Below are 10,984 nucleotides of genomic sequence, written 5' to 3'. Positions count from 1 at the left end.
AGAGAATCTCAGAAAAGGCTCTACCTAAAGCAAAAACAACATAAATCCAGAGAGCTTGGCAAGAGAAAAGTAGGAAATATCATGTAAACGGCGAAGGGGATGGTTTGAATATTTTTCTTGAGCAGTGTGTGACTTTATTAAATTCACATATTGCCTGGCCTTTGCCCATTTCTACATATATTTCTTTTCATGTGACCCAGCAAGGATCCAAGGGCAGGGTAGCAGAATATGGCTTATTTTTTTTTATGCTCCTTTTTAAAAGATAAGCATGACCAAATCTGGGTCACAGGAATGCAGTTACTTCTTTGTGACCCAGAATCAGCTGACAGCGGGCTAAATTCTGCTGTCAGTAGACATCACAGAGTCGCTCCAGACAATAGGATCCAGAAAATAATGTTGGTATCCTCCCAGATGCTTGATCTGCAACTGGCACAGACTTTCAATTTGCCGCTGACAGCATTAGCCTGCAGCTCCCGCCCCCTCTCTTGCGCGGGGACTCGTTTGTAATAATGGGTGTGCCTGCACATTGGTGGGCCCTACTGCTCCCTTTTTTGATGGTCCCCAGTGTCCCAGTCTGCTCATGGTTAGGACCTCTGTCCCCAATTAATTCCTAATTGTGTCCCTGTTATAAAGAGATCCCCCTAATTATGTTCCTATGACAGTGATTCCAACCATGGGCCCATTGCAATCAAAACTTTAAGCAAATGTTGAATAAAGTAAGGAATGGTTTAGCCCACTGTCTATTTTTTTTTTTTTTTTTTTTGCTGTCTTTGTCCCATCAGGGAGCTTTTCCTTCGATCGCCAAAATTCCCTCTTAGACACCTGTCACTAGAACAGCAGCATTCCCATTGAAATGTAACATTTTGCATTTACAGTCACCTTAAGTACCAGAAAGAGTGGGAACCCAGATAAAACAAAGAAAAAAGAAAAAAAGATTGGATGGCAAGATAAAAACCTGTATGATCTGAGAGCTTGCCTTTTTGATCTGCTGAGTTAACTGAGGCACAGTATTACTTTAACTACAAGCATTTTCCTTTGAAAAACAAAGACAAATTAAAGCAACAAAGTCACCACAGACTGAAGAAAAATAATTGCTAATGTGTTTTTTTATTGTGCAAAGAACCATAGATTTGGTATGCAGAACAATGAGAAGTAGCCCGTTGTGTAATTTGTTGGTATGTGTGCTGGAAACTCTGAATAAGATTTTTGCACTTATAAGAAATCATGAATTCTTAAGAAATTCTAGCGATTGAAGGTGGTTTTCCTTGCAAACAACCAACTAATGACTTCTTGATAAACAGGGCCAAAAAAAAAGGTCAATGTTGATCAGATATTGAGAAAGCCTGGATTTCCCACCCTTTGCTTAAATGTAATCTCGTCCGGTTGAGGAACACGTAACAATTGCAGACATTCTGAGCACCCAGGCTGTTTATAAGAAATCGACTCTAAAGTATTACCAAGGCAGGTGCTTTCGCTTTCTAGCAGTGGACTAAATTTCCCCTTAAGTCTTAATAAATGACAATGTATTAAAATAACACTATTTGTTTCCTCAAGAGAAGGCACACATTGTTTTCTTTCAGGCATACTGTCTTTGATTGAAACCCTATAGGGAGCCATATAGAGGGAAAGTGGGGAAGTGGATTTAAATATATTGTATAGAAGGTGATGGGGAAAAGAGAACAGCCATTTTATTTATCAAACATTTATTTATGATTATCAAACATGTATTAATGATTAAGCAGATATATTGGATGTAAATGTTGTGAGAAGTCATATTGTATAACAGCTGTTGTGTTCAAAAGACATTTACACCTCCAGCTGTTAGATTGCTATCTCGACCTTTGAAGACCTATTCAGCAAACAAGCCTTGGAAGTGATGTGAATGACCATCCGCATATCAAAGAATGTCACCAAAGACTCAAATGGGACTTCAAAAGAATTTAGTTAGCTAGGTGCCACCCACTTCCAAATGTATAAATTGTAACACAAATTCTAGCCAGCTAGAGCAATGGTTTTCAAACCAACAGAATGTAATGTGACTAAATTGCTCTCCAAACATGTCTGTCTACCTACATGTTTGTCTAATAAATAATTTTCAATCTGGCTTCAACAGTCAAAATGTTACTGAAACCCATGAGTTTTGTGTTTTCCCATACAGTAGGGTATGTATAGGGGTTGATATATACTTTATTAATTTATTATGGTAAGATTTTCCATTTTTTTGTCAAGTAATTTTAAAATTTGAATTCAATTGTAGTTAAAAAAAATGTACAAGTACGGAGTGACTTTAAACCAGTGCAAACAAGGGACTTTAAAAGTACCTTAGGTGAAAAATAGTATTTCAGAATCATAATAAACCACCCATATATATTAAAATCTATCATTTTAAAACATCGTTAAAATGTGATTGTATAGTACAGTTCATAGAATATACAATAAATCACATATTGAAGGTATCATCAATAATTTATTTTTTTATACTTGTACCAGTTCAGATTCAACAATAGTGTCCATTTCAAAGCCCATAATTAGATGTTTCAAGGTCAAATTGCCACTTCCTCAGGATAAGATCATTGATATGTACAAGTTATCCGATTATCCACAATACATACAATATTACATATATTCATTATTATTCACACGTCAAAATATTTATGTATTACAACATATACTGTAGTAGCTAAACATTTCATTTTTCTTTTCAATAACCTCTACAGTTCACTGGTCAAGTATCCACAGTCCTGACAGTAACGATGGAAACATAGACTGGGTTCCAGGTTGGCAAAAAAGTTAGACAAGTGCTTCATACTCTCACCATACGTAATTAATCTGTATGCTAAATATATGATGAGAGAAGTGGAACTGAAGGAAGATTATAATGGTTTTAACATTGATAAAAGGAACATCAACAATATTTGATATGCTGAAGACACTGCACTCATAGCTGAAAATGTAGAGGACCTTAAGAAGTGTATCTAAAGCCCAAACTTTTTGTTGTAATTTAGGTTTGGAGTGGAGTAGGACTAGAAGTACATTTTTTTGGTTTTTAATGCTATCTGTGTCCCAACTGAAGTTACTCACTCTATTTGAGACCACTTTTACCAGTACCGAAGGTACAGGAAAAATCTAAAATTTTATTTAAATACGTTTTTATTGAAAATTTCCAAATAAAATACAGAAAGTATCGAACAGGTTGTGGAACAATATGCACAGAGATTCTACATTACCGTATGAATAATAAGGAAACAAGTCACCGTAATAGTTCAAAAGAACTTCGCTATACAGTATGTAGGAGGAGCACCAAGGATATACAGTTACATAGTTTCATAGTTTGTGAGGTTGAAAAAAGACATCAGTCCATCCAGTTCAACCTATGATGTGTGTACAGTGTAAATTAACATCTCAAAGATTGCACCAAGTGCATCAGGTTTTCCAGGTTTTCTCAAATGAGTGACCACTTTGGATGGTTTAGGTGTCAACTGTGATCTCCAATACCTCACTATGGTGGTTCTGGAAGAAAGTAGAACATGGGTAACCATATCACGGTAATCGGTAGGGAAGCTCTCAATGCCCAAAATTAGTAAGGCCAAAGCAGGATTAGGCTTAACCAACACTCCATTGAGTTCAGAGATAACTTGGAAGATCTTCTGCCAGAAGCTCAACAGAGATTTACAAGACCATAGTATGTGGAGTAGCGTCCCCACATGACCACATTCCTGCCAGCAGCAAGGGGAGTTGGAGGAAGAAAACAATGACTGGAAAATCTAAAATTTTAAGTTGCCGCATGAATAGGAATACAGGGAAAATCTTCCATTGGGGACACATGATGACAAAAGCCTAAGAAGAGATTTTCTGACTTTGGAGAGATTCTCTTGATTTATGTAAGGTGTACTAGATAGGTAATAACAGAAATCTCCCCATTGGAACTCAGAATACAAAAACATATTACAGCAATTCTACACATTCTGAACCCTATTCAAAAATAAAGTTATGATTTTAGATATACTTTAAGAGAACACAAGATGTCACTTTAGGTAAAGATTAATAAAACCAAGGTTATGTCAACAGAAAAGAAGTGAAGTCATAGAAATAGTGGACAGCGTCTACCTCCTTGGATCAATTATTAACAATTATCCAGATCCAGCAGTCAATAAATACAACACAGATTGGAACTTAGAGTACCAAGGTTGAAACCTACCATAACAAAGATCAAAATTGTACAGACTGTTTTCTGTCACTACCTATGGATTTTAAAGCTGGAAAATGAAGAAGCAGAGCAGTAAAAGTCTTGATGTGTTTGAATTTTGGTATTGGTGAGAAATTATAAGATTATCATGGACAGCATGAAAAACAAACAAATGCATTGAAAAACAAATCAAGTCCGATAGTTCATTAGAAGCCTGGATGACTAAACTAAAGCTGTCATATTTTGAGCATAAGGCAGATTTTCTTAAGGAGTTGAGAATTCCCACTTAATAAATTGTGTAATATATCGCTTCAATGATCAACTACTGTGAAATCTACACATAACTGGGTATTCAAAGTAAGCTCCCGTTCACACTGCCGTGACTTGAGTCCCACCGATTAGAACAGTTCTTTTGCCGTTGATGGGGCACGACTTATCATGCGATTTGAAATTCTTATGTCGCATGACAAGTTGCGCTCCACTAACGGCAATGGAACCATTCTAATTGGTTTGACTCAAGTCACTCCAACATATAGGTTCTTGCACTACTTTTAGTGCAACTTAGACACAACTTACATTGACTTCTGTTAAAGAAGTCATATGGAAGCGGCGGTGAAGTCACACAGGGTTGTCGGATTCAAGTTAAGTGGAAATCATGTGACTTTAAAGTCGCGGCAGGGTAAACGGGTTGAGCGGAAGTTTTATTTTTTAATGATAGGATAGTAGAGTAAAATTGTATAAAATTATAAAAATGAAGATGCTCAACACCTTTAGTAAATCAGCCTGATTATGGGAATAACCAACACACTAAAAAATAAAACATTACTAAGAAAAGAGGAATAGGATGACATCAATAAATTGGTTGGTACAGATACAGAGCATGCCATTGCAAATACTAAAGAGCCAAATAGAAGTCAGGTCATTCTGGAGAACACAATGATTGTGGTAGTCCGGAATTGACATTAGTTTGATGGCACCTAATAATTCTTTCTAATACATTTGAAATATTGCATATGAATATTTTACATGGTTATTTTTAGCCATTGGGTGAAATGACTTTTACCTACCCAAGTTAAAATAGATCTACAGTGCCTTGAAAAAGTATTCATACCACTTGACATTTTCCACATTTTGTCATGTTACAAACAAAAACGTACATTTTATTGGGATTTTATGTGATAGACCAACACAAATTTGCACATAATTGTGAAGTGAAAAGAAAATGATAAATGGTTTTCCAATTTTTTTTTATAAATAAGTATCTGAAAAGTGTGGCACGCATTTGTATTCAGCCCCCTTTGCTCTGATACCCCTAACTTAAATCTAGAGGAACCGATTGCCTTCAGAAGTCACCTGGTTAGTAAATAGAGTCCATCTGTGTGTAATTTAATCTCAGTATAAATGCAGCTGTTCTGTGAAGCCCTTAGAGGTTTGTTAGAGAACCATAGTGGACAAACAGCATCATGAAGGACAAGGAACACACCAGACAGGTCAGGGATGAAGTTGTGGAGAAGGGTTAGGTTTTAAAAAAACATCCCATCATGGAGCACTGTTCAATCCATCATCCGAAAATGGAAAGAGTATGGCACAGCTGCAAACCTACCAAGATATGGCCCTCCACCTAAACTAACAGGCCGGGCAAGGAGAGCATTAATCATAGAAGCAGCCAAGAGGCCCATGGTAACTCTGGAGGAGCTGCAGAGATCCACAGCTCAGATAGGAGAATCTGTCCATAGGACAACTATTAGTCGTGCATTCCATAAATCTGGCCTTTATGGAAGAGTGGCAAGAAGAAAGCAAATGTTGAAAGAAAAACCATAAGAAGTCCCGTTTGCAGTTTGCAAAAAGCCATGTGGAGGACACAGCAAACATGTGGAAGAAGGAGCTCTGGTCAGATGAGACCAAAATTTAACTTTTTGGCCTAAAAGCAATACGCTATGTGTGGTGGAAAACGAACACTGCACATCACCCTGAACACATCATCCCTACTGTAAAACATGGTGGTGGCAGCATCATGTTCCTTGCTCGATGATGCGGCGGTGTTGTAAAATTTTCCCGCGGCGGTGTTGTCGTCCTACCTCAGCCCCTCCTCCTCTCAGTCAGCTGTTAGCAACGTCTTAAAATCTCATCGGACCTGGAAAATGTCTTGTGCGCATGCGCACCGGGGCTCTTAACGAGCTGGTGGTGACGTAGTATCACCGGAAGTGACGAGGGTCCGGAATTTTCACGGGTCCGACTAAATTTTAGAACACCGGGATTCTGGAACCATGCTGGAACGCACCTCTGACGAAGGAGCCGTGCATGGTCTGAAACGCGTTACCACCCACCTGCATCTGACACCTGCCGCGTGCGTTCCAACGTGGTTCCGGAATCCCGGCCGCGCTGTGTGTTCGACGCACGCACACACATGCCATCAGTCTCCCAGATACTGGATAGCCACGGATCGGCTCCCCCCTCCTCACATACAGGCGATGCTGTAAGCTGGAAACAGGCATTCTCAAGGCTTTTAAAACATGGAATATCCTGTAAGTGTTTTTAATCCTTTGATGTCATAATAAATGGTCAATACTGCACTTAGATGCGCCTTGTGTTCTTCAACACTAGAAACCAATCAGATGTATTGCATGAATATGTGCTGACAAAGAATATGCTGACAGGAGTAGAGTAGCGGAGTGATCAGAGGGAGGAGCTCAACATTATACTGCTTCCTTTGATGTCATAATAAATGGTCAATACTGCACTTAGAGGCGCCTTGTGTTCTTCATACATTCCACAGAGCTGCTTCTCCTCTTAAGTGCTGCCCAAGAACATGCTGACAAGAAGTACCGCTTGGACCTAGGGCTCAGCCCCACGTAAGCGCCCATATTCTCCTCTATCTCTGGTTTCTGCCCTCTTCCATGTTTTTCCGTGCATGTACCTGCAGGATACTGCAACATTTGGTGTAAGGATGGGGTATCCACTCTAAACAAAGGCATTTGAGTTCCGATTTCTCTATCTAGCCAGTAGCAGTCTTCTAATTATTCTGAATTGCAAAATGTTAAATGGTCTAATCTATTTCCACACCTATTTTATCTGTGAATGAAATGTAAAAAATGTGAAGCATGCTTCTATAACAATTGAGGAATGTAGGGATGGATATAGGTTTCCACCTCTGTAATTACCTTATCCCAGACAGTGGGACTTTCCAGTTAAAATGTAATTCTTTTTTTTTTTTTTTTATGTCGGAACATTGACCTATCACCTCTGTGATCTCTGCAGCTTATAATGAAAATGTTTGTTTTCCACCAAAAAAAAAAAAAGTGTCACCATGACGTGAGTTCCTGCTCAGAGCCTGGGGTCTGTATATAAGTGCTATTAAACCTGGAGGAGGGTCTAGACGAAGGCAGAGGAGGCTTGTGCTCCCAGCTCCTGAGGTTTGCACACAGACCACAATGTACAAGATCATTAGCTGCACGCTTGTGGTGGTGAGTACACACTGTAACTGCTATATTCTGTGGCTGGATAGCTTTGCTCGACTGCAGCTACAGTATAAGACTGTGTCCCTGGCTCTTAGGTCTAAGCTACATAGCTGACTTTAATTTCATGGTGTTTAATGCCATGTCTTCAATGCAATGAAAGCAATGTGTTGCAAATGAAGCGGTTGACATCAGAAGGTTTTATAATGCTCAGTAGCTTGAGATTAATGTTGCCCATAAAGTTTAACCCTTTTGCAGGCTGCTCTAAATGTCAGATTGCCATCAGTAGGTAGGTGTTCATTGTATAAAGTGGGGTTTGTTAGCAGATGTAACTATGCTATGTGATTGTGGCAGGAATCTTGCATGGGTGTATAATCCTTATTGTGGAAATTTGATGATATTTTGTCCTCTGCCTTCAACCCTGTAAGCTAAAGTGGTGTGTAATATAATAAGGAGGATACTGTTATTGGGTACACAGAGTAGAAGGATCTTTGTGCTGTCTAAATCATACGTATGTATCTAAGAATTCTTATATTTGTCTTATGTCTGCCTATGTAATGTGTGCATATATCTACCTGATCATTCATACACATATGCTTCTGCATCTGTTATCCTGCGAAAAATTGTAGCCTTATCTTATCTTATCTCATCTATATTTCTTTCTTTTTCTCCTTCTTTCTTTCTTTCTTTCTCTCTCTCTCTCTCTCTCTCTCTCTCTCTCTCTCTCTCTCTCTCTCTTTCTTTCTCCCCCCCTTTCTTTCTTTCTTTCTTTCTTTCTTTCTTTCTTTCTTTCTTTCTTTCTTTCTTTCATTCTTTCTCCTTCTTTCTTTCTTTCTCTCTCTCTCTCTCTCTCTTTCTTTCTTCCCCCCCCCTTCTCCCTTTCTTTCTTTCTTTCTTTCTTTCTTTCTTTCTTTCTTTCTTTCTTTCTTTCTTTCTTTCTTTCTTTCTTTCTTTCTTTCTTTCTCTTTCCTTCTTTCTTTTCTATCTATTTTTCTCCCTCTCTGTCTTTCTTTCTTTCTTTCTTTCTTTCTTTCTTTCTTTCTTTCTTTCTTTCTTTCTTTCTTTCTTTCTTTCTTTCTTTCTCTCTCTCTCTCTCTCTCTCTTTCTTTCTTTCTTTCTTTCTTTCTTCCCCTTTCTTTCTTTCTTTCTTTCTTTCATTCTTTCTCCTTCTCCTTTCTTTCTTTCTCTCTCTCTCTCACTCTCTCTCTCTCTTTCTTTCTCCCCCCCTTTCTCCCTTTCTTTCTTTCTTTCTTTCTTTCTTATTTATTTTTCTCCCTCTCTGTCTGTCTTTCTTTCTTTCTTTTTCTCTCTCTCTCTCTCTCTCTTTCTTTCTTTCTTTTTCTCCCCCTTTCTTTCTTTCTTTCTTTCTTTCTCCCTCTCGTTCTTTCTTTCTCCCTCTCGTTCTTTCTTTCTCCCTCTCGTTCTTTCTTTCTATCTCTCTTTCTTTCTTTCTCCTTCTCGTTCTTTCTTTCTCTTTCCTTCTTTCTTTTTTATTTATTTTTCTCCCTCTCTGTCTGTCTTTCTTTCTCTCTCTCTCTCTTTCTTTCTTTTTCTCCCCCCTTTTTCTTTCTTTCTTTCTTTCTTTCTTTCTTTCTTTCTTTCTTTCTTTCTTTCTTTCTTTCTTTCTTTCTTTCTTTCTTTCTTTCTTTCTTTCTTTCTCTTTCCTTCTTTCTTTCTTTCTTTCTTTCTTTTTCTCCCTCTCTTTCTTTTTTCTTCTTTCTTTCGATGAAAATTATGGAATGTGTTACTGTATCAAAAATGGTGTCATCTGTCTCATGTCTGTCTGTTTATTCATCTATCATTATAGTATCCATAATATCAGACACTGATTTAGTTATATCAGTATAAAAAGAAAAAAAAAACGCACTAGGTAAAAAAATAAGAGCAGCAACTTAAAGTGTGATATACACTCAGGAAAACAATAAATAAAAACAAGCTGCGCTAGCAATGAAAAAAGGGTGCTATTGACCACAAAAATAACTATATATTAAGTGCAATGTCCTTGAAAGTCCTATTATCCAAATCCAGAAAGAATATATAGTTATTTCCGAGTGATACTAATTGACCACAAGAACAACTATATATTGAGTGCGATAGTCCGTAAATAGGTCCTTAAATCTAAATCCAGAAAAATTTAGTCCATGTGATGCGCTGTAGTACAGATAAACGTCCACTAGTGGTACAAGCTGCTTACCAGAATGTAGTATAAATTGTGCCAAATTCAAAGATGTGTACTCCCAGAATCCTCAGTGTAACTCTTTCTTTCTTTCTTTCTTTCTTTCTTTCTTTCTTTCTTTCTTTCTTTCTTTCTTTCTTTCTCTTTCCTTCTTTCTTTTATTATTTATTTTTCTCCCTCTCTTTCTTTTTTCTTCTTTCTTTCGATGAAAATTATGGAATGTGTTACTTTATCAAAAATGGTGTCATCTGTCTCATGTCTGTCTGTTTATTCATCTATCATTATAGTATCCATAATATCAGACACTGATTTAGTTATAGGCTTTTCTATGTCATTTTAACTCTCCTATGTCCTTTTTCTATGTCCTTTTGAAGGCTAGCCACACACATTAACATTTGTCTCATTCAACCCCACGGTCTGAAAGAGAGAAATTAATTTAATAGATTCCTCCTTCCACGTTAGTTTGTGCTGGAGAGCATGCTACACTGACTGGATTAGTCGATGGTCGTAGGTGATTGTGTGGGCAAAAAGGAAATTGTCCCTTCCAGGAGGTTGTGCCCAATGGTGAATGGTGGTGGTGGACCCTCTTGGGGGCTTGGGCTGCATATTTCTGATACAGTCTTTTGGTCATTTCAACTAGAAGTCTTGGGTAGGACAGAAGGAGCGCCCGGTGTCTAGAAAACTGCAACTTTGATGTATGGTTTATGAGACATATATTAAAAGTATATAGTTTCCCAAAATTATATATTGATTACCAGGTTTTGGAAAAGCAGATTTGGAGAGTGCTGCCAGTGATGCAGAGGCACTAAAAACACACCAAGCAGTGCGGATAGCAGGTCTCCCCTGCCAGCTATTGTATTCTGCCAGCTGTTGCTCCCATGGATGTCAGAACAACCTGACAATGATGCATCTGACTGGCTGCAGTTGCTATTTGGCCAATAATTGGCCAATATTATTGGGACTTCAATTATCCCGACATTGACTGGGGAGACGGGAAAGCTCACTCAGTAAAGCCCCATCATTTCATGAATGTCTTACAGGACAACTACATGTCACAGATGGTAGATTCTCCTACTAGAAAGAATGCATTGCTGGACCTATTAAGTACGAACGATTCAGGCCTAACCTCAGATGTAGAAGTACCGGACAGCTCTAGTGATCACGGGA

General features: G+C 38.1%; 1 protein-coding gene across 1 annotated transcript in view; it reads left to right on the top strand.

Annotated features, from left to right (window-relative positions):
• The first annotated feature begins 7,535 nt into the window (after window positions 1-7,535).
• TNFRSF11B (TNF receptor superfamily member 11b) overlaps window positions 7,536-10,984 on the top strand; it is a 38,761-nt gene continuing 35,312 nt past the window's right edge. Inside the window, exon 1 of the mRNA XM_082259417.1 lies at window positions 7,536-7,650. Coding sequence (XP_082115543.1) covers window positions 7,618-7,650 — 33 coding nt within the window. The 5' untranslated portion in view covers window positions 7,536-7,617. The remainder of the gene's footprint in view (window positions 7,651-10,984) is intronic.

This window comes from Pelophylax lessonae (genome assembly GCF_965119305.1).
Source record: "Pelophylax lessonae genome assembly, chromosome: 5".
In the NCBI taxonomy this organism is placed as follows: domain Eukaryota; kingdom Metazoa; phylum Chordata; class Amphibia; order Anura; family Ranidae; genus Pelophylax; species Pelophylax lessonae.
This window is presented reverse-complemented; position numbering and strand designations above follow the sequence as displayed.